At 37.6% G+C, this 24,170-nt stretch overlaps 1 protein-coding gene across 3 annotated transcripts in view; it reads left to right on the forward strand.

Annotated features, from left to right (window-relative positions):
• SPOPL (speckle type BTB/POZ protein like) overlaps nucleotides 1-24,170 on the forward strand; it is a 62,434-nt gene that overhangs the window by 21,054 nt on the left and 17,210 nt on the right. For 2 of the 3 annotated variants that reach the window (XM_073305372.2, XM_073305373.2), the window contains exons 2-7: nucleotides 7,742-7,878; nucleotides 8,067-8,188; nucleotides 8,465-8,616; nucleotides 12,678-12,805; nucleotides 21,793-21,970; nucleotides 22,072-22,127. In XM_073305372.2, coding sequence (XP_073161473.1) covers nucleotides 7,801-7,878; nucleotides 8,067-8,188; nucleotides 8,465-8,616; nucleotides 12,678-12,805; nucleotides 21,793-21,970; nucleotides 22,072-22,127 — 714 coding nt within the window. In that variant the 5' untranslated portion in view covers nucleotides 7,742-7,800. The remainder of the gene's footprint in view (nucleotides 1-7,741; nucleotides 7,879-8,066; nucleotides 8,189-8,464; nucleotides 8,617-12,677; nucleotides 12,806-21,792; nucleotides 21,971-22,071; nucleotides 22,128-24,170) is intronic. The other variant, XM_073305374.2, reaches the window with a different exon arrangement.

Here is a 24,170-nt window from a genome sequence, read left to right on the forward strand (position 1 = left end):
GGGAAACTTACGATCAACCAGTTGTAATGAACTGCATCTCGATTAACAGTTCTGCTGTTTTTGATCTAACTTCATATTAAGGCTAGAAATATACTGGATTAGAAATGGAATATAATTGTTATAGTAAATTCACATGCTTAAAGCTTCTTGTATTAATGGGTATAATACACATTCAGTGTCACTAAAATAATGACTGTAAACTGTTGGTTTGAAAAGGAGGGTAAATGTAGTTGTGGGGTGGTTTTAAAACTCCTGTGTGTATTTCTGATTCCAATGCGAAGAGTCTTTAGATTAATATGCCCCACTCAGTTTCTGGTAACCCTTTTGATTAACTATTCATATGCTTATTGTCCAGAAATGGCAGTTTTCCAAAGGTACAAAAACTTGATGTGAACTTGCTCGCTTTCCCCTATTTGTACTACCCTTGGTGTAGTCAGACTTGAAAAAATCCTATTTCTTGGACAACAGACAGCTAGGATAGGTGACTTAGATGAAGAGTTATATTGCATGTAAGACCAACAAATTGAAGATCAGGCTGTTGTACGGTTTTGCTGGATAACCTGGGTCTTGACTAAAGCAGTTTCACTGTTAAAGTGCATAGAAATTTAACAAAACTCATGCTCTGCTGCTTTGATTTTAGAGCAGAAGTGAAAGTGAACCATCTTGTCAATTTCTTGCTGCTTCAGTGGGTGCTCTGATCAGGATCTGGGTCATTGGACACATCTGGGTGTTCAGAGTGGTATGGAGTCTGTAGCTCTAAATCTACCAAAAAAGAAACTACAATGATGGAAAGGAGGCAAAAGTAGGTAAGAGAGAGAGTGGGACTTGAGTGATGTAGAAACAGAGACTGGAAAATTGTCCTTGTCAACATCTGTTTTAAAGTGCTTAAGAGAGAATCTCCTTTTAAGAAGCTGACACTCTTGCTCCTCATACAAGTTATCCAACAAGTCCTCCAAAAAAAATAAAGAAAGCAAGACTTTATATTTCTAATAGTTCTAAGGTATAAACATCTAATTTAAAGATATACTTGGCCACAGAATATTTCTAACTGCATGGAAAAGTAACATATCTAACAAAAAATGCTTAGTAGTTTAAGTACAGTAATTGAATTAGCATATATTAGGTGCTTAGATACCAGTGCCAGAGTAGTGGATGTGATAAGAATTAGTAAATGTTAGGTAAATGCTATTTTGTATGCACTTTTCAGAATTATCTGTTACTTTCAACATCCTCTTCTAAGGAACAAATGGACAGATTGGCAAATTGCATAGCCTTTACTTTGCAGATACATATTGAGTGAATGCTGTGCATCCTCCAGTAGGAAATTTAGTCTCACATAGTTTGGTATACAGGGAATGCAGTTTGACCTTGGGAACAAAAGTGTACTTAATCTTTGTAATTAGATGTAATGATTATATTATTTTTATCATGTAATGTAGTTATTTACAGACAGAAGTCTGGATAAGGGTAACAGATTGTTCCTTTTAATTAGCTTTTTGACTGTCTTGTCTTGTCCTCAAATTCAGACTTTCTTTTCAATAACGGTTTATTAACTATTTCAAAGAACAAAATGGTCAGTTTACGAGACTAATATTTTGACAGAACAACGTAGTAAATAACACTTCTCGTGACTGAGGATTTTTTTTTTTTAAATATCTGTAGGATTTGGGGAGGAAGAAGATTGCCCTGATAAAGTGACGCTAAACCCATTTTAACCAGCCATAGGTATATTGCCCTAGTGTAAGAGACCTATATCTAATGACAGCTGGTACACTGCTCCTGCATGCACGCCGCTGTGATTAAGGGAAAGAGGACATTTAAGACAGTTTTGCATGCCCCTCATTCAGGGTTTGCTATGTGCTGGTTTGATACTGTGATACATCCTTCATCCTGAGTTGGGTTTTTGCACTGTGCTTTAGCCCAGGATTGGGAGTCAATGAGATTTTAAATAATCAGGTATTTGAAAACTTAATACTTCCTTCTCCCAAATAGTAAATGTCAAAAATTTATTGCATTGATTCCCATCACAGGAAACGAATAAATTAAAATCCAGCGAAACTGCTTTGATTATGGGGATTGGAATGGTATCACTGGAGCTAGACCACGTTCATTTGAATTACTTTGCAAACTCACTTCATTGTTTGGGAGGGGATTGTGTTGACTTCAGATTAACAAATCAAATGTTCATCCATGTAAACATGCACATTGGAGTCCACTTCATATCTGCTTTCTAAATTTATATATGTAATAGAAATGAAAGCAGGCATTACTAGAATTGATTCATATACACTAGCTGACCTTTGAGAAATAGTCTGCATTTTTAAAATTTCTGTCAGACAAAATTTGGGTAGATCTAAACTACAAAAGGTTAACTTGTTTGTCAGCTTCTTTAGGATGATAGTTGAAGCATGTTCAGTGCATCTAAATGCAGAAAAATATTATGACAACTCAAACATGTTGTAGAATACACATTTAATATCTGTTGCCAGTACTTTTGTTTTTATTATTAGTCTTTTCCTTAATATTTTCTTACTGCAATCGGTAATATTGTTACTAAGATCTAAAGACTCTTATCTTGGGGACTCAGTTGACTAAAGACAATATTGCATATTACAGTATTATTTTAGGTAATTTCTCTTGCCAAGTTACTGCTCCTGTTGTATTTCGGTAGGCTTCCAGGCTAATGTAAAGAAGAATTGCTCTGGTTATTAGTTGACGGTTGTCTATGTATTCAAATCAGTGTGGATAAAAATCAGTTATTTTTAAATAAAAATTTTGTGTTACTTAAATTGAATATTTTTGATTTAAACTAAAACCAGGTTCATTTAAAAAAACTACTTAAAATTAAATTTGAAAAAGCTGACCTATGTTAGGGCCTTAATGTATTATCTATTAGTCATTTAAATTAAATAAAAATTAAGCAGTACATGTTTACTGCCAAGTTTCAAAGAGAGTCAAACCACTGAACTGGTGGATGTCTGGAGCTTAAGCACCTGAAAATGGAGTTGTTTGAACTGGTAAACCAGCTTTTGATTGCATTAGCTTCTTCTGCAGGTACAGAAGAGAAGATTTTCTTCATTCCCATTTATTCTATTACTTCATTTCATTCAAAATTAAGAAACTAATTAGTAGCTGAAAAAGCAGGAAAGTTTTTGTTTTCATCTTTCAATCTGAATAAAAACTAGATGCAAGAGGATGAGGTGTGCTTGTTCCAAAATCTTGAGGGAATAGTGACTGGAAACAATCAGTTCAGTTAATTAATTATAAATTTCCTTTGTTTAATAAATTCAATTTTAAATGCAAAACATGTTTTGATAAACTTTTCTTCTTCCGTATCTAGCACATTTAAGATAGTTTTAGTAAATAAAAAGAATTGTGCATTTTTAATTGTATTTGAATTTTCATCCAAACACAGCTTGACACTAATCACAAGTAAAAAAATTAATTACCATCTAGTAAATAGTTAAGCTATATAATTGCTTAAAGAAATGTGTACTGATAGAGTATATACTCCTGGTTAGCAAGAAGAAGCTCCAAATTTAGTGTTAAATGTGCAAATCAGATATTTTAATGCTTACCAACCAATGAGAATATACCTGTCTTTAGGAAAATAACTCAAAAGTACAAATGCAAAAACTCGATTAAAATCATGCTTTCCTGCTCGCTACTTTAAATCATAATTAAAATTGGTAATTTAAATAGCTTTGATTTAAATCCACAGTCATTCAAAGTGTCTGGGAAAATGGCATTGTTTCCTTTGGCTAAATATTTATCTAATCTTTTCTATATTGGTTTTTTTAGATTAAAAAAAAGGAAATTTATTCTCACTGTACTATTCCTACAGCTAAAGTATGGAAGCACTATACTTAAGGTCAATATTAGTAGCTAAAAGCAATTAAAATATTAGTTGTATTGATAGGTGAGAGACACACCCAAGTGGTTTCAGACCAGAAGCTTTTTATAACTTACACACAGATATTTGTTCCAGAGTCTGTTCATTCATTTACTACGGAAGACACGTAAGAATTGCCAATAGTATAGTTTTAATTGTATGATGGTGGAATGGGAGAACAGGGTTTGCAGCCCACTGAAGAAACTTAGGCAGAGAAAAGGCTATCAAAGATAGTGAACTGAGCATTAGCAATCTACATTGCAAAATGGTGCTATGAGTATAAGTGTATTTTCTTTAACTGAAGCATTTTTCTTTAAGATGGAATGGTCTGATATGAAATACTTCAAAATTTATTTAGAATAGAGTAAGTTTTCATTGACTACATTTTTTTGCACTGAGTGTTGGAACAGATCTTACAGCATAACAGGTGTGGTCCTCAGCAGGCTTCCTAAATCATTCTTCACTGCTTAACTTTTGAGTAGAAAACGTAAGTAAACTTCAAATCATAGGTATTCAGTAAGCTTTATCCTGTGCTTAGGAGTGGCGTACGATCTGAATACACCTCTACCCCAATATAACGCGGGCTGCTCCTGGCCCCACACTAATCCCCCAGGCCACTCTGGGACTGTGGGACCCCCCAAAAGTGCCCCCCCAGAGCTTCTGCGTCCCAGACTCTGTGGGGGGAGCCCCTGACTGCCCCCGAGACCCTCTGCCTCTTATCCAACCCCTTGGCCCTGGCCCAGCACCCTTAACACGCTGCTCAGAGCAGCATGTCGGAGCTTTACCGAGTTGTATGCGAACCCGCGTTATATTGGATCATGTTATATCAGGGTAGAGGTGTAGTTAAAGGATAAATTATTGGAGGCCCATTATTTAAGTAGGTATCCATACATCTATTTTAAAACGTTATACTATTGCAATACAACTTTAGAAGGTCTAGCATGTAATCACATTTAGAACTATGTATAATAAAACTCTTTCCCATAAAAATTTCACGTGTGCTGTGACTCTTTTTAAGGTATTTACATCTGATACTTTAGGTTTTAGACTCCTATAAATGCTAACTAGACTTGTTTTGAGAGTTAAAAAGTATCTAAAATGAGTGACAGACATAGATGATCCTCTGATAGCTGAGCTACATCCAGCAGCCGAGGAAAACCCAAGTAAATATGTACTGCAGTAAAATTGAGATTGTATGCTGCATGTACAACTTAAAAAAAAAAAAATCTCATTAACACATTGATTTGGAAAAAGTTAACTGAAAGTCTGGCTTTGTGATAGGGAGGTGAAGATTATGTTGCTGCAGGAAAGCACGGCAGCATTTACTTTTTGCTGCTTTTGAGGTTAAAACTGTTGAATCAAGACTGATGCAGGCAGGAAGCTAGTTACTGGATCAAAGAATATGCATGTAATGCACTTTGACTTTCCTCTCATGGTGGCATGGTGGTAACAACATGTTTCCTGGAATCTTAAATTCTAGGAGTGTTTGTGGAAGATATTCCACCCCATTATACTGGGGCTCCAGTTTCCTATAGTGGATTACATAGGAAAGCTGCTTTGTCTCTGTGGCAAAGGATGATGGGGGTGGGGTAGTATGGGGGGCTTCTGTTGATGGCACTGCTGGCTGAGAAAATTAAACCAAGGCCAGGGGTCTTAGGAGAATGTGAAGGGGATGAAGATTCTACCACCACTTGTCCTCTGTGTGGTGAAGGAAAAATTTCTGGCTCTAGAAGCAGAGTAACTATTTGACCAGAGTTTGTCAGAGAGCACAGCTAAGGAAAATTGCTAAGGCTGAGAGGAAAGAAATCATTCAAAGGTCCACCGATCTGTTACAATGGGTACATCAGCCTGATTTTGGCTTGAGGACAGGACAGATCTATCTGCCGCTGGCGGGAGTGGAATGTCCTCTTCCCTGTCTTACCAACCTCCTGTGGTGATCTAGCCAGACCTTGTTGTTGTGAAATTTTTCTGAGGGGAAATTCCAAACTTTGTTCAAATTTCTAACAGTTTGGTAAACATTTGTCCATCTAATTCCTAGTTGTGCCCAAAGATAGCATTTGTGTTTAAGGAAGACTGTCTCCTCAGCACTGCTTCCCCTTTTCAGGCATTTCCAGCAGCTGGTGCCCCTTCAGGGAATGAACTAGGCTGGAAAAGGCCAGAGGCAAAAAGAAAATCTCTCTCTCTCTTTAATGGAGCTCAGCCTGCTCTATGGACAGGACATAGTTCCTCCTCACAGCCCAGTCTCAGTCGTGTCACCCAGTTCTTTGCTCTTGGGCAGAATTGGGAAAAACTGGCTCCAGGACAAGCAGCTCCTTCTCCTCATCACCATGGAAGGAGTGCTGCCAGTGTGCCTCTGGGAGGACCATGCTCATAATAAGTCCATAGAGCCTGCAACAGCAGCCATGCTCTTGACTGCTCACTCGCTGTCTCCCCTCAGGCTGCCAATGCAGCATGGACTACCTGCCACCACCATAGAGTGTGGTAAGAGGCCTTTTGGCCCAGCTCCCTCCCCCTAGTCCATCTCTGTACCAAACCTGCTGGGGTTCTCTATGATATCTCAGGCTGGGTCTTGCTGGGGAAATGCAGAGCCCTCTGGCTTTTGTGGCTCCCAAGTAGTAGAGAAGGGTTCAGTTTCTGCAGACTTCATTCTGAATTCCAGGCTAGTACCTTCTTGGAGAAACCAGTGAGGAGAGTATCTTTGAGGCTTGGGAGAGAACATACAAGCTTAGTTATAGGAAGACAGCTGTAGGAAGAAGAAAGAGAAGGGGACAGACCTTGGAGGTGGGGGGAGGAGAAGAAGGAAAAAAGCTATTTTGGTATGTTTAACCAAGTGGTGCAACTAATCAAATTTGTGTTTTTTAATTTGGTTGAAAGGATCGGCAAAACTAAAATTTAGTAGGAATGCAGGCGAACAATGGCCATGGAGGGAGGCAAAGGAAAATGTAATATTTATTGGTGGTGGTTTTTTCATTTTAGAAAGTTTCATGCATTTTTTTTCCTGTTTCAGTGCCATCTGCAAGACTGTGTTTTTTCCTTATTCAGTGTAATAATTGTCAATATAGGTGTGTGTAGTTACTTGTTAGACTCAAACATGAGTAAAATAAGATTTCAGAACTTAATCTGGATTGTAGCCAGTCATTACCATTTTAATACAAATATGTATGCTTTTTCTGTCATTAAGAGTTAGCTATGTTGCTTCATATATAAAGCATACTGAAACAATTTTTAAAAATTGACTTTGGGACAAAAGTGATAAAATATACTTAAAGTTAGGCAAAAATCCATATTTAGTGTGATTCATAAAATACTGGGGAAAATATGGTAGTCTTATTTAAGTCCCTTTTATCAGAAAATGTGAATTCTTATATATTGTTTGTGGTATTTAGTTAAATAATTTTTGTATTTATAGAAACAAAACTGTCCGTGGTTATCAAACCTATAGTATGGTGGTCACGTTCTAGTTTCAGTGATAGTTAGGGACTTGGTTAAAAGAGGCTTTGTGTGCTGGGAATTTTTCTAATATATTTTATTGTAGGAACATGCTTTACAATATTCCAGTTTGTCTCAACTTCTAGTATGTTGGAGAAAACATGATACTGAGATGTAAGAGTAAACCACAACAAGAATATTTTGGGCTAATGTAGATTTAAACACAAACTATTGCCTTCTCTGCTAGGTGTTGCTTTTGATACTTTCAGTAATTTACCGAATGGAATTTCAAAACTACACCGTTAAAACAATAGCTGGGGTACCAAAATGTAGTAATAGGCTTATTTCCTCCCCCCACCACCATTGAACTATTCTTTGGTCACTCCATTTTATTAAATATAATAATCTTATTTTTTGTAGGAAAATTGCTGAAGTGTGGACTGCTGCCGTGACACTGTAAATCTGCAATAAAGGTGGCAATGTCGAGAGTCCCCACCCCTCCACCACCTGGAGAGATGTCCAGTGGACCTGTGGCCGAAAGCTGGTGTTACACACAGGTAACTTATACAAACGTCAGTGACTGGGTTTTTCTTTTCACAAGATCAGTCTAGGCAAATGTTTTTCTGATAACAATTTGAACAGTGCTGACAATTGAACTATTCTCATTGGTAGCAGTTACCTATATGACAAGTGATTTAAAAACTGAAGTATCAATTTGAAGTAATTTTCTACATCTTTTGTTCAGGTGAAAGTAGTAAAATTTTCCTACATGTGGACCATTAATAACTTCAGTTTTTGCCGAGAAGAAATGGGTGAAGTTTTAAAGAGTTCTACATTTTCATCAGGGCCAAATGACAAAATGAAGTGGTAAGATCTCTTCTTTTTATCAGTTGTTTGTGATCTTTTTAACTTAAAGGGTTGAAAAGTTAAATAACATACTGAATCAAGAGAAGATTCTGAAAGGCTTATAATACTAAGTATCTAGTGTTTTTCGGATAAGTCATGGTTATAGCAATCATAGAGGGAGAGGGGAATACAAGGGAAACATTTACTTGTTGGTGTACATCATCATGATGTATTATCAAAATGTTTCTAAATTTATTCTGTCCAATTTAAAATTTAGTCCTTTACATTTTGTTTCAGGTGCCTGAGAGTAAACCCAAAGGGTTTAGATGATGAAAGCAAAGACTACCTGTCATTATATTTGCTTTTAGTCAGTTGTCCAAAAAGTGAAGTCAGAGCAAAATTCAAATTTTCCCTTCTGAATGCTAAAAGAGAAGAAACAAAAGCAATGGGTAAGTGGAATTACAAATGGTGTAATGCAGGATTTTAAGGAAATCCCCATGAAATTAAACTCTGAAATGAATTTACTTTTACTTTTAAAATAGAGGATTTAACTCTGAGGCAAACTTTAAAGTATCTAATGTTTAAGGTCCTCATATGATCTTCATTCAATTTAAAAAAAAAATCTTATTTCATATTTTCCACCTTTATGAACATTGAGCTAATCTCATAAATTGTAATTGCTAACCATAGTCATTTCAGATTCAATCTTTATTCTGTTATCTGGCTCTTACAGTGGGTTCTGTTTTATGTTACCCCAATTTTGCTTATTTTTTAGTGGATTTATTTACTTATTGTTGATCATACGCTGATACTTGCTGATTGATTGCCATATTAATTACGTTAAGTTGAAATACTTTTTATTGACATCTCTTTACACATGTGTAAAAACTCTAAACTTTGATCTACTTCTTCCCAGTTTGCAGTACAGTCAATCCATATATATATCCATATATACGTTCGGGTTCTTTGTATGTATGCTGTCATAAAAATAAAGGGAAGGGTAAACACCTTTAAATCCTTCCTGGCCAGAGGAAAAACCCTTTCACCTGTAAAGGCTTAAGAAGCTAAGACAACTTCGATGGCACCTGACCAAAATGACTGATGAGGAGACAAGATACTTTCAAAGCTGGAGGGGGGGGGAGAAACAAAGGTTCTCTCTGTCTGTGTGTTGCTTTTGCGGGGACCAGAGCAGGAATGCAGGTCAGAACTCCTGTAAAGGGCTAATAAGCAATCTAGTTAGATATGCGTTAGATTCTGTTTTGTTTAAATGGCTGATAAAATAAGTTGTGCTGAATGGAATGTATGTTCCTGTTTTTGTGTCTTTTTGTAACTTAAGGTTTTGCCTAAAGGGATTCTCTGTGTTTTGAATCTGATTACCCTGTAAGGTATTTACCTTCCTGATTTTACAGAGGTGATTCTTTTACTTTTTTCTGATCTTTTAAGAACCTGATTGCTTTTTCATGTTCTTAAGATCCAAGGGTTTGGGTCTGCGTTCACCTATGCAAATTGGTGAGGATTTTTATCAAGCCTTCCCCAGGAAAGGAGGTGTCGGGTTTGGGAGGATTTTGGGGGGAAAGACGTTTCCAAGCGGGCTCTTTCCCTGTTATATATTTGTTAGACGCTTGGTGGTGGCAGCAATAAAGTCCAGGGGCAAAAGGTAAAATAGTTTGTACCTTGGGGAAGTTTTAACCTAAGCTGGTAAAAATAAGCTTAGGGGGGGTTTCATGCAGGTCCCCGCATCTGTATCCTAGAGTTCAGAGTGGGGAAGGAACCTTGACATATGCCTTCTTGCTTTTGAGCCTTTGGTTTCATGTTTTCAAATTTTTCTCTCACAGGATGAGGTCTAGAAACTTTTTTTTTTAACATGACATTTCAGATTCTCCTGTAACTACATGATTCAAGGGGCTGGAGTGCTTAAGAAAAACACCAAATATGATGAGACTGTACAGCAATGCAGTTAGTTAACTGTTTAAATGTTCAGACACTCAAAATGATGCCTGCACAAGTTGGCAGATCTCTGGATGGGAAATTCAGAGCACACCATAGGAACCACTGGGCTTCCTTGAGTTTTTGGGTCCTTATTGCTTTCTATCTCAGGATGACCCAGACTCCTCAGGGTATACCGCCTGTAATTTCTCCCTTTACATAACTACACCTATGTGCATTACTTAAATTATTTCCATAAACAGAACACAGGTCCCAAATAATACAATATAGAATCCTGTACAGATGTGTCTTGGGCTAACATTATAATATGCAAATTCTATGTCTGCCAAAATTAGTTCTTCCTCTCCTGTCTACCATAGATGGAAACAACATATTCCATCCCTTTAAGCCTTCTCGTTTACTCCTGTATGTGTTGACAGGAAAACATCCTTTATTTAGTTTAATACAATCTCCCTATCCATTCATGCAATTAATTAAAGGTGTGGTGCATGATGTCTAATATACATGTCCATTTCATATAAGACGTGAAGAGGGATCGTATATTGTGAGAGAGCTATTACTTTTTCATTCATTTTTTATTTTAAACACTGACTAGCAAGAAATGCTGAAACCAGTGTTTTGGGTTGTTTACTCTAGTTTGAAAATCAGAAATCACAAATAAGCAAACATCACACCTTGCAGTTTTTGTAGTGGCAACTCTTAAGTTTTGAGTCACTTTTGGGCCCTATGGTTGAATACCTGTACTCTTGAATCTTATTTTCATTGCCTTTCCAATTATTTTATTTAGGTTCCTATTGACTCCTGAATCTGGAGCTGCTTTATTTTTATTTAGACTTAAATACAACACAAAAGGATGGCTATCCAAGCTCTAGGATGTTGACTAAAGATGCAGAGCTCTGTCCACAGTTCTCCTTGATGTGAAGGGAGTTGTGTGTGGAATGGATAAAGACTGATCCTTTTAATTGTTTAAATTCTAGTGTAGTAACTATTTTCATGTTGCTTCACTTCTCTGGTATTGTAAACCCCTAACAAACTGTTGTTTTCAGTTTAATTTTGGTTGCTGCTTTTTTCTAGATAGCTTTCTAATTTTAACACATGAAGGTGGAGGTTATTGCTAGGCTAATTCTAGAGATAGTGAATTTGAACACCCATTGTTTTGTTTCCTTTTTCTGGAAGTTATTTTGTGATTGAAGTTTTACAGTGTTATGCGTTTTGAGATGTTGGTCAAGAAGAATCAAAAACATGCCCCTAGATGCCTTAAAGTTGAGTGGATTGACTCTAATCAAAGCAATATAACATTATTGATTTAAATTATTTAATCAGCAAGCAGCAAACCTTGATTTAAATGACTTTAATCTTATTTTTCATCTGTATTTCTTTGTATTTCCCTAAAGAGAGGGTGAGTTTCATTGGTTGATATCCATTAAAACATGGTTGACTTAGACTAAATGTAGCCATTACACTAAACTTGGTACTTTTTGCTAACCAGGAGGATATATGATATTTATATAAACTTATTTAGGCAATTTTATAGCTTGACATACTCATTTAGATTTTTGATATTTACATTTTTTTATTATGGTGAATGGTTCAAGCTCTCTTTGTATGAAAATTCATTGAAATGCACAAGAACAGCATTTTAAAATCTTTTAGTTAAATAAAGCTATTTTAAAATGTGCTGGATATACAAGAAAAAGTTTATTAAAATACATTTTGCATTTAAAACTAACTGATTTACTAAAGAAAGGGAGTATTTTCTGTAGTTACTGAATAGAACTCCTAGACTGTAAGTCCAGAAGGGACAATTGTGATATGATTGTTCTGGTCACGGTGTCCTTCAGGATTTTAGAACTAGTACATCTCTTCCTCCGACCTAGTTTTTTATTAATAGATTTTGAAAAAATTTCCTGACCCAAAAGGGACTGAGTTGAAATCTTGAAAACTCATTAACCAAAATCTAAAAAATTCAAATGACATCAGTTGAGACATCAAAATCAAAACAACTGCTTTTATTGTTTTATATTTTATCATAAAATAATTTTAAAATATCTAAAGAGAGGTCATTTTGACCTGAAAAACAGGACTTTGGGGGGGGGTTTTTTTGTCAAAACAAATTGACAATTTCAAAACTTTTTTTCAAAAAATTAATCAGAACCAACCCTTTCTCACAAACAATTTTGCTTTTGAATAATCAGAGTTGTCTGGTTAAAAAATTTTTCCCAACCAGCTTGGGTGACTATACAAATTAGCTTGTAGCTAGAGAGGAAATATCTAAATGAATAGTCCTTGATTTAGTACAAATAAGATTATCCTAGACAATTCTAGAGAACAATATAGAGAAAATTATTCTGGACAAGTCTTTTAAAAACAAAGTAAATATTGTTTAGGATTTTCTAAGAAATGACACAATATATGAAGTTTGTTAAATTGATTTAACTAAAGTCAGTTTAACTGTTAAGCTTTCTCAGTATTGTTTTTTTTAAGCTCAGTTACCCCATATCTTTCTGTTTAACAAAATGTTTTGCTTGAGCATACCTATTCTGTTTCTTTTGTCTTTTACCAGAAAGCCAAAGAGCATATCGATTTGTGCAAGGCAAGGATTGGGGTTTTAAAAAATTTATCCGAAGAGATTTTTTACTTGATGAAGCTAATGGTTTGTTACCAGATGACAAGCTTACATTATTTTGTGAGGTATGGGTTTTTAACTAATTAAGATAGCTTTTAAAAATCAAAGCAAAAAGATTCTGTTTAATAAAATTATGTACTTTTTTGCAAATATAGTAAATTAGCAAGTTTAAAACCATAATGTGAATATGGTGTGTTGAGTATTTCCTTCCTTGATATATGTGTGTGTGTACTAAATACCAAAACGGGTGTGATCTTATGACAGTGAACCTATTGGACTTCTCCGAGTGACTAGGGAATGAGCTGTAGAGCTTCTTTTACAAATGGTGGTTGATAAATCCCATAGATGGAAACTCAAGTATAGTGAGGTTGCTCTTTTCAGTAAAAATCTATTTAGAAGAACAATCAAACTGTTCTCCACTAGCTCAGGAATTCATTTTTATCCTAGACTGCTATTACAAAATAAGCTAAATGTCTATAGGAAAGAATACTACAATCATAACTAGTACATTTTAGCAAGTGAGCAAGTTTCTCAAGTAAAATGGACATCAGTTCTTTAATAAATAGCTGTCTTAATTTCTCAGCCAGTGGCAAGATTCCTACAGCAACTTCTGCTCATGAGAGGGAATTTAAAAATTGATATATTTAAATTCTTAAAATCAAACTACTGTAGGTGTACTGCTCTGACTTATATTTTGGATTTTAGCCTGAAGGCTAGTTGTATAACTTATTACCTTTATAACCCTACAGTGTGAACAAACATGCAGGTTACTTAAAGCAGAACAGAATAAATACCTGTATACTTAGTGTATATCATGGAGTTAATTTTAGCCTCATGGAGAAATATATGAGGAAATAAAATGTAAATCATAATAAATCATGCCAGTAACCTAAACGGTCATACTAAAATCCAGTAAGACAGCTTATGACTTTTTAAAAATGGAACCCAGAGAACAGTTGTGATCTTAGTGCATCTGGTATTAAATAGACATTGGCAGGTTATCACTGCTGCCATGGACTGATTAGTGGCTTAGGGGGATGATAGATGCTTTAACTGCTAATAAGTTTGCTTTGATCTGCGTATTTACAGGAAATGTGTAAAATTGTCTTGGCAAGATTACAACTTAATTATATGTCATTATGCTGTGTAGGAAGAATAATTGAAATGTGGCCCCTGAGACAAGATGGTGCAAATATAGTGCATCTTATTTTCACTTAGACAAACTAGTTAAATTAGTTGCATGATGAATTTATTCTGAATACAATTATTTGGTTGATAAAAGCAAATGTAGAAAATACTTGATGGTTATGCGAGGATGCTCATGAGCTCTTTTTAAAACCTGCCCAGCATCAAATAATTTACACCAAACTAGCTTTACCTGATAGCATTTATGTTTGAAAATGACTTGCACTACATAAGTTTAAAGATAAAATACATATATAATTTTGAACATAGGAGACTTATCTATTCTATTAAGAAATTAGTATTCCTACTAATTAATTCAAACATATTCAATCTCAAAACAAATATTTCTTTCCTATTAAAATTCTCTGTATTTTCAAAATATCATTGGCTAATATTAAGTGTTAGAGATATTCTGCCTCTAAAGGCAGAAAGAAGCATTATATTTAGTAGTTTACAATAAATTTGTTAAAATAACTTCTGGCTTAACACCCAAGCAAAGGCTATATAATTAAGGTTGAAATCCTGCTTAAACTGCACTTATTCCACTATTCTGTTGTAGCTTTTAGGCTGCTATGTGAAAGACTTTACACAGTTTTGAGGCACTATGACAAAGGAACCCACCTACAAATGACAATATTTTTTCAGCTTTAATTCTGAATCCCTGTTTTTACATCACTTATACACAGGTCTGGAGACAGTTCCTAGCCAAAAATCAGTAATTACTACTTTTTTAAATTATAATGTTATACTGTGGAAGCTGCTTTGTAGCAATCCTGATATTGACAACTTCTGGTAAATAGCAATGTTTTGCCAGGAACCAATCCCATCCCTTTCACTTTGATGTTAGTGGGATTTGGATATTGGAAATGGCATGCCATATATTGAGAACTTTTTCGGGGGAAGGAAGCCCCTGGCCCTAGGTAGATTAGCAGGGCTACAGTCAAGGAAAGACGTGCCAGTGCTTGGCACATCCCAGTGCTTCCTTCCCTGACTGCAGCCCTGCAAACCTGCCTCCACCTGGTGACCATACAGGAACTAAGGGGCTGGATAACCCGCATCCCCTGCTGGAGTCTTGGTGCTGTGGCTGGGTGGGGAAGCTGTGGGCAGAGCAGCATTGGGGAGGGAGGCTGCGGTGTAGGTACTAGGGCTTTCCTCAGGGAGGCAAGGGTGTTTTGGGGCCTGCCGAGCTACATGGTTTCTCTCCCCACTGTTGCCCTCCCCACAGCCTCCCACTCTAGCTCACAGGGACAAGTATATTGCATGGCTCAATGGGCCCTCATGATCCCCTGTTGCTGCCTCCCACAACCTCCCCTCCCACCGCACAGGGAGAGGTGACAAATCTGAGGAACTGTCCCAGATTGAGATGTCAATAGAATGGGTTTTGGAACAAATTGATAAATTTAACAGTTATTAAGTCAGAAGGTATTCCCCCAAGAGTTCTGAAGGAGCTCAAGTATGAAATTGCAGAACTGCTAACTGTGGTATGTAACCTATCACTTAAATCAGCCTCTGTACCAAATTACTGGATGATAGCTAATGCTGATTTTTTTGTTTTAAAAAAATAAAAAGGCTCTAGAGGTGATCCTGGCAATTAAAGGCCAGTAAGCATAACTTCAATATCTGGCAAATTGGTTGGAACTATAGTAAAGAACAGAATTATCAGGCACCTAGCTAAACACAATATGTTGGGGAAGTGTCAACATGGCTTTGGTAAAGCATGATTTCCCTTTACAAATCTGCAGCCAGAGAAGGCACGTTCCCAGCACTTCCTTCCCTGGCTAGAACCCCACAAACCTGCCTGCTGCTTATGAATAACTGCTGAATAATGGCAACTTTTTTGCTGGCAACAAAGAGGTTACTAATAAGTGAATCTACCTGTATGCACAGTTTGGAAAAAAAAAAAGTAGATACACCTAGCCCTGGTTTTCAGGGGGAGTCACTTAATGGGGTTCCAGAACTCCAAGTCAAGGAGGCAGAACCTTGCACTCTTTTTCCTTCTATGCAGGGTGAAGGGGGATTATTCAGTCTGCCTCAGATTTAATATAGAGTGCTGCACATGAGACTGTCTTTTGTAATATGCTGCTAGTGTTCCTGTGGCCAGCAGGATATGGTGATATGGTTATGCTTTCAGTCACAGCAAAGACTGGAGTGCCAAACAGCCAAGCAGGGTTATGCTCAGCTGCTTAAGAAGATGAGTCACCACTGAGAAGTAGCAGGATGGATAAAAAGCATGATTTTTAATCAATTTTCAATTTCAATTTATTTTTTAAGGTTAACCTTTTTATTTACATGTTGCTAGTTCTTTACTTTTTCCCCATTTTATAATCTTAAAGTACTAATGTAGATATATTGTATTTATTACTTTATTAGTAGTATAATTTTTAATTTTGTATAGTTTTCTTTTCTCCTGAGAAGTTTAGAATTTTAATTGTGACTCTGTTGTGAAAGAGGCAAGTCCAGGGCCTCATTAACATCCTTACTGTGAGAACAACAAAACTCAAACACAACAACTAGCCAGTGCTATATGTGCAACCAACACCATCCTCTGACACATTGATTTTTCACAAGTCAAGGAATCCATCAGGATTTTAGTTTGATCACAATGGGACTTGTGCCAGTGAGTCGTGCAGGTGCTTTTGAAAATCCTATTTGCCTAAATATGCGTTTAGGAGAGAGAGAATCTTAAAAAGTCCTGACCTGTACATATAAAAAAGGTCATAGTGACTTTGTTTACATATTGAAAGTCTAAATAACTTTTCATTGTTAACATTGGAGCAACTTTGTTTGGAAATGACACCGATATTATCATTGAGTTCAAGAAAAAAAAATTGCAAATATTTGTGTATTCTTAACCTTAAGCAAGAGTAGGCCCACTGAAGTCAATGGGATTATTCCTCTGAGTAATTTTATATACCTTTTGAAGCGTTTACAGGATTATTGCCTTAGTTTTCATTATTGCAGGATATTCTATCACAAATAGAAAATAATCTATTCAGGATATTTTCAATATTTTGGTTTTTGCCTATGCCAGTTTTGTAGAATTTAAATAGGAAACTTAACCTTCAGTGGCATTTTAAAAAACAAACAAACAAAAAAAAAAAACTCTTACAGTTTAATTCATATAAATTTATGGTTGCTAATAATAAAGTTGGGAGGTATTGCCAAAATGGAGGAGGACCGGAATATCATACAGGAAGATCTGGATGACCTTGAAAAGTGGAGTGATAAAAATTGGATGAAATTAAATAGTGCAAAGTGCGAGGTCATGCACTTAGGGACTAACAACAAGAATTTTTACTATAAACTGGGGATTTATCAGTTGGAAGCAGCAGAGAGGAGAAATACCTAGGTGTATTAGTTGATCACAGGATAACTTTGAGCCACCAATGTGATGCAGCCATGAAACAGCCTAATGTGATCTTAGGATGTATCAGGCGAGGTATTTCCAATAGAGATAGGAAAGTGTTAGTACCATTATACAAGGCACTGGTAACACCTCGTCTGGAATACTTGTGTGCAATTCCGGTCTCCCATGTTACAAGATTGGCAGAGATCCTAGGGTTATTTTTACCTTCCTCTACAGCAGTGTTTCTCAACCTGAGGGGGTCATGGGATGGGTTTAGGGGGTCATAAGTGCAAGACTGGCATTCGGGGGTGGCAAGCAGAGCTCTACGCCACAGAGGGCCGCTTGAAACTAAGTTACGTGCTTCAGCCCCAGACGGTGAGGCTCAAGTCAAAGCCTGAGCCTCGCCACCCGGGGCTCAAGCCCAAGCCCTGCAGCCCAGAGCTGAGGCATGTAACTTAGCTTCGCAGGGCCCGCTTTGGCATGGGGCCCTGGGCAGTTGACGTGCTTGCCACCCTCTCATGCCAGTCCCTGAGTATTATTAATAATTTTCTTAATGATATTTAGGGTAGGGCGTTGACATTTTTTCAAGTGTTAGTATGGGATGGAAGTGGTACAATTTTTTGAGCCCAAAGGGGGTCGCCAGCACAAAAAGTTTGAGAAACACTGCTCTGCAGCATAGGGAATGGGTCACTTGCAGGTTTAAACTACAGTAGAACCTCAGTATTACAAACACCAGAGTTACCAAACTGACTGGTCAAGCACACACCTCATTTGGAACTGGAAGTACACAATCAGGCAGCAACAAAACCGCCCCTCCGGCTCCCGCAACACATGTGCACGCACGCAAATGCAGTATAGTACTGTGTTTAAAAGTAAACCACTAAAAAAATAAAGGGAAAGTTTATAAAAAATGATTTGACAAGATAAGAAAACTGTTTCTGTGCTTGTTTCATTTAAATTAAGATGGTTAAAAGCAGCATTTTTCTTCTGCATAATAGTTTCAAAGCTGTATTAAGTCAGTGTTCAGTTGGAAACTTTTGAAAGAACAACCATAACAATTCTGTTCAGAAAAAAGAACAGGAGTGCTTGTGGCAACTTCGAGACTAACAAATTCATTTGAGCATAAGCTTTCGTGGAGTTATGAACATTTCAGAGTTATGAACAGCCTCCATTCCCCATGTGTTCAAAACTCTGAGGTTCTATTGTAGTAAATGGTTGAATCTCTGTAACATGAAGTCTTTAAATCATGATTTGAGGACTTCAGTAATTCAGCCAGAGGTTATGGGTCTATGACAGGAGTGGGTGGGCGAGTTCTGTGGTCTCAATGTGCAGGAGGTCAGACTAGATGATCACGATGATACTTTCTGGCCTTAAACTTTCTTCATTCTTATAGGCTCATAAAAAAGGGACTAAGGAAAAGGGGACAGGAGGATGGAAGAGTGGGAGAAGACAAAGATAAACCTAACATAAGAAATGAGGGGCGTAGTGGGGATGGTGTGATCGTTGGAGAAAGGAATGTAGAGTGAGATTGCTTGGGATTATGTGGACTGTTACCAAATTGCACCATTTATGTACATATTAGCATGCAGATTAGCTGTGGCCCTCCACTTTGTTGCATGTTGCCATTGGTGGTCTTTTCAGTACTACTAAAGCCCAATATGCTGTGTTTTCACTAGGAAAATATGTGGTAGTTGAAAATTTCTGCCCTGAGAAGTTTTTAATGGTTGAGTTATAAACTTGTGATAATGAGGATTTATAAGCGGGGGGAGGGGGTGAGAACATAGTTCAGGGTTGTTTTAAAACAGCCACAGAAAAAAATGCCAATGTAACAGGCATCCAAAAACTGACACTAATCATTATGGCTGTAGCAGAGATTGTGAAACTTAGCTTTTGGGGTCAGTATGTAATATTTAAGTAGCTAATTCATTATCCCTTACTGTAATAAAATGTGTAGCCTAACATTAAAATTGTGCAGATGAAAAAAATTATATAATATCCTGTTAACTTAAGCTAATGTCATAGACCTTTTCTGGATCGTGATCTAGATCACTTAGGTACTTGTATGGCCTTTCTTATCATAATATCAGAGTATCACAGTCTTTAAAGTTTTTATCATCTCAACATCCCTGTGAGATAGGAAAGTACTATTGTACCCCATTTTACAGAGGGGGAACTGAAGCAGAAGGACATGCTCGGGTCTTGAATACACTACAGAGCTGTGGCTGTTGTCCCTATATTGACAGAACTCCCTTGTGTAGATACAATGTAAACTAGCAGAAAGAGTTCTGCTAGCATAGCTACATCACCTTCCTGAATGACATTAGCTATGCCAACAGAAACACACCTCTGCTAGGTTTCAGAGTAGCAGCCGTGTTAGTCTGTATTCACAAAAAGAAAAGGAGTACTTGTGGCACCTTAGGACGAACCAATTTATTTGAGCATAAGCTTTCATGAGCATCCGATGAAGTGAGCTGTAGCTCACGAAAGCTTATGCTCAAATAAATTGGTTCGTCCTAAGGTGCCACAAGTACTCCTTTTCTTTTTACACCTCTGCTAGTATCGTTGCATCTACAGCGAGGTGGCCAGAATAACCCTATCACTTAGGATGTGTGAAGTGTGCGCGCCCCCCCCCCCCCCCCCCCCCGTAGATTGACAACTAAACTGGCAGCATTTCGTAGTACAGACCTAGGCCTCAGGAATTGCCCAAAGTCACGCATGAAGTCTGTGGCGAGGCAGGGAATTGAACCCAAGTTCTACATTAGTGTTTTAACCACTGGACCATCCTTCCTTTCCTTATCTGACATTTAGACTGCTCAGATGAAGTTTAGGTTGTTCAACTCAGACATGTCCATGGGGCTTGGCCACATCCTTCTGCCTTTGAACCATGTTCTCTGGCTCTGGAACTCCAAACAGAGCAGTCAGTTGAGTGCTCTCACCTTATCTATTCCACTTCTAAATTTCTATAGCTTAATTTGGAGAATCACAGATCAAGATCCTTTAGCTCAATGTTTCTCAATCTCTTTGATACCAGGGACCAGCATGCTACCTTCCTAAACTGTGTCAAGGAGATTTCGGGGACTGGCAGCAGTCCATGGTTTCTCAAGACTGCTTTGGCTCACTTTAAGCTCCCTAAAGGAGAGTAGAATTTCCAGGTATTTTCACCAGATCAGGCCCCCTGTTCAGCTGTTCCTCATTTGTTTCCCCATCACCATAGAGCAAAAAGATGGTGTTCAGTCTGTGAGCAGACTCGCAAGGTATATCTACACTTAAATTAAAAACTTGCCGCTGGTCCATGCCAGGTGGCTCAGGCATGGGCTAAGGGGCTGTTTCATTGTGGTATAGAGGTTGGGGCTTGGGCTGCAGCCTGCATTCTCAGGCTGTCCCACCTCAAAGGGTCCTAGAGCCTGGGTAGCAGCCCAACCCCAAGTGTTTACTCTGGAATTAAACAGCCCCTATAGCCTGATCCCTGCAAGCCTGAGTCAGCTGGCATGGGCCAGCCGCAGGTTTTTAGTTGCAGTGTAGACATACCCTCAAAAACACCACTATCATCTTTCCATTCCTTCCCAAAGACAGAAAAAGCTAGCAAAATACAGGGAGGGGAAATAAAAGTCAAGAACCACTTCAGATGCACATCTTTCACAATCTTCTTGGTTTAATTTAATTTAAAACCAAATTTAACATCTTATGCACAAACATTTGAGTTTATATGGTGCCTCTATGCTACATTACAGACTCATTTTTTCTAGAAGAACCACTTTAAAACTCTTTAAGAGGAAAGTATCCACATTTAATTTGTGCTCCTGTGGGGCAAAGGCAAACTGAATAATGAAAGAGCTGTATTTTACTGGTACCTAGTTCATTTGCTTTATCAGTCTACCATTTTAAATAAAGTTGTACAAGTTCATTTTGACTAATTGGGGTAATTTACTGATAAGAACTACCCAGGATCACTTTTATGAAACTCTGCTTCTTCTGTGCTCACTTAATCAGTTTGGGTTCAGTAAAGGTAGAGCCTTTAAACCAACAACACTTACTGATATGTGTTCTGTTTCTCAGGTGTGTGGAGGGTCTTATATTTTGTTGATTGTCTCCGAAATAGCAATAATTTTTAATTAGAGATTCCATTTCTCTCCCAAGAATAGTTTCTGCCTTTCATTTAATCTCTGGCCTTTTTATCATGCTGTTTGTGGCATCATGCTCTTGATTTTTGTCTTGGTCAGATAACTGCACTAAATGAACAGAGTTTGTATCCTTGAAAAGAAAAAGCTTATTTCTCTTACACGCCTTAAAAAGTTTGTTTCTTTGGCTCTAGTATTGTTCCATAAAACCTAGCCTCTTTGAAATGTAGTCTTTTCCACTATTGCATTTTGACTGGTTTAGGGTTGTGGGGGAGAGGCAGAACCACCAATCATATTCTTGCTTTGTCTAAGAATTACTCAAGTTCTAGTGTAGGTGCTAAAATTTAATGATCATTGGCATCAGTTATGAAGGAGTTTCTATCTTACTGTGATTTTCTGTTAGGTAAGCGTGGTCCAAGATTCAGTAAATATATCAGGACAGTCTAATACAAACACTCTGAAGGTACCTGAATGTCGACTAGCAGAAGATTTAGGGAATCTCTGGGAAACCACAAGATTTACAGATTGCAGTTTTTGTGTAGGAGGACAAGAATTCAAAGCTCATAAGTCTGTCCTTGCAGGTACTTTTTTACTTTTGTATTGTAACATATTTTTTTTATTAAATAAAAATGTTAAAATTCGGCTATTTAATTGTATTTAATGCTTAATTCTTTTGCTACAGCTCGTTCACCAGTTTTTAATGCAATGTTTGAACATGAAATGGAGGAAAGCAAAAAGGTAAGCGGGACTGAAAGTTTAAGGTGCCATTCTCGTTCTGATTCCAAAGAAAAGGAAAAATTTATAGAAAACTCAATTGTACTTCATGGATTGAGAAAGATAAAAGGGAGTACTTAATATGGAAAAAGTTATATCAACCAGGTAGATATCTCAAGATATCATTGAGTTGACGCCACCCTATGTCAGTAACTCAAGCTATCTTCTCTCAAACTAGCGTAGCTCAAATGAGAGTGGCCACATTGTGAAATTACACTTGAGCTGCTCTGTCCATGCTGATGGTTCACTCATCTTTGTGTGGCACTAAGACTTTTGGGGTGTATCCCCTGGTTCTTTGTGCTGCAGTAAGATGAGCCAAGGAGGCTTCAGTGAATTGTGAACATTTGTCTGTCGTTTCTGAGCACACAAGGAGAATTGTGGTAAGATACTGCAGAACTAGTGGCATTCAAGTGGAGCTATGCCATGTCCACAATAGAGTAGTTGTATTAGCAGCTGGCAAGTTGCACTCACATCAGCTGTAGCCTATACCTCTTATGAGCCAGCCAACTAGAGTTAAAAGCATCACCCCACTTGAGTTAAGGGATTTATGTGTACATGTCTAGAGTTAGGGTTAGAGTTGTAACTCAGATTAACTTCGCAGTGAAGCCTTGAGGGGAGACTGAGATCCTTCTCTTAACCACAGATTCCACAAACACTTCATGCATACAACTGGTCTACAGGGATAGTAGTTTAATAAGTCCAGATTGCTTCATGCTCTTTATATCTCCTACAGTGAGGAGCCATCTACCTATGTAATGGAAAAGAATACTTCAAATTCTAGAAAAAAAGAAAAGGAGTACTTGTGGCACCTTAGAGACTAACCAGTTTATTTGAGCATAAGCTTTTGTGAGCTACAGCTCACTTCATCGGATGCATACTGTAGCTCATGAAAGCTTATGCTCAGATAAATTGGTTAGTCTCTAAGGTGCCACAAGTACTCCTTTTCTTTTTGCGAATACAGACTAACATGGCTGTTACTCCGAAACCTTTCAAATTCTAGCAATTTCTCCAGTACTATAGAATTGGGGAGCTACTGCAGAATAGGTAACTGTACTGCTTGCTCTGACTGGATTTGGGCTAGCTTTGCAAGCCCTGGTTCTAAAAGCATTGAAGTAAATCAGTGCCACTTCATGCAAACTTGACTCTTTCTCCTCTTGGTTAGTGAAAGCTAGCTCTCAGTGATTGGGGCCACCACATGAATGTCATCACCTCCTTGAGAGATGGGGCAACCTAACAAATTTTGAAACTCTAGGAAGGACATACAGTCTCAAGAAACTATCACATGCTAGTTATCCCAAAATCTCTAATATCTCCTCCTTGGGCACAGTTATCCAATAGACAATGGCTAAACTATTCCAGTTGTACTTTAGCTGTAACATAGAATCATAGAATATCAGGGTTGGAAGGGACCTCAGGAGGTCATGTAGTCCAACCCCCTGCTCAAAGCAGGACCAATTCCCAACTAAATCATCCCAGCCAGGGCTTTGTCAAGCCTGACCTTAAAAACTTCTAAGGAAGGAGATTCCACCACCTCCCTAGGTAACCCATTCCAGTGTTTCACCACCCTCCTAGTGAAAAAGTTTTTCCTAATATCCAACCTAAACCTCCCCCACCGCAACTTGAGACCATTACTCCTCGTCTTGGAGCCCTTGTAAACCCCTATTAGATCTGGAGATGACATTCATCTGAATTGTTCTAGGCCTGAATCTGTGTATTCCATAGTTCTGAAGCTATAGAACTTGCCATGGATTTCAGCCCTTGGAATCTTGGTTCTCTTTCTAGCCTTTATGGGTGTGAAGATAACATTGAAAATATGAACAAAGCATTAAATGATGCAGTATATTTTTCCTGGGTTTGCAGGTACTCTTCATCACAATTAGTGACCGATGGGCCATGAAATCATTGAGTCTAAAGTTTGGTATTTTTCCAAGATGACATGGAATTCACCATTTTGCTGCACTCAGGCGCCTGAAAGGCTTTTTTCTGTCTCTCTGTTGGGACTTCCTG

Source organism: Lepidochelys kempii, chromosome 11, assembly GCF_965140285.1.
Source record: "Lepidochelys kempii isolate rLepKem1 chromosome 11, rLepKem1.hap1, whole genome shotgun sequence".
NCBI classification, from domain to species: Eukaryota; Metazoa; Chordata; order Testudines; family Cheloniidae; genus Lepidochelys; species Lepidochelys kempii.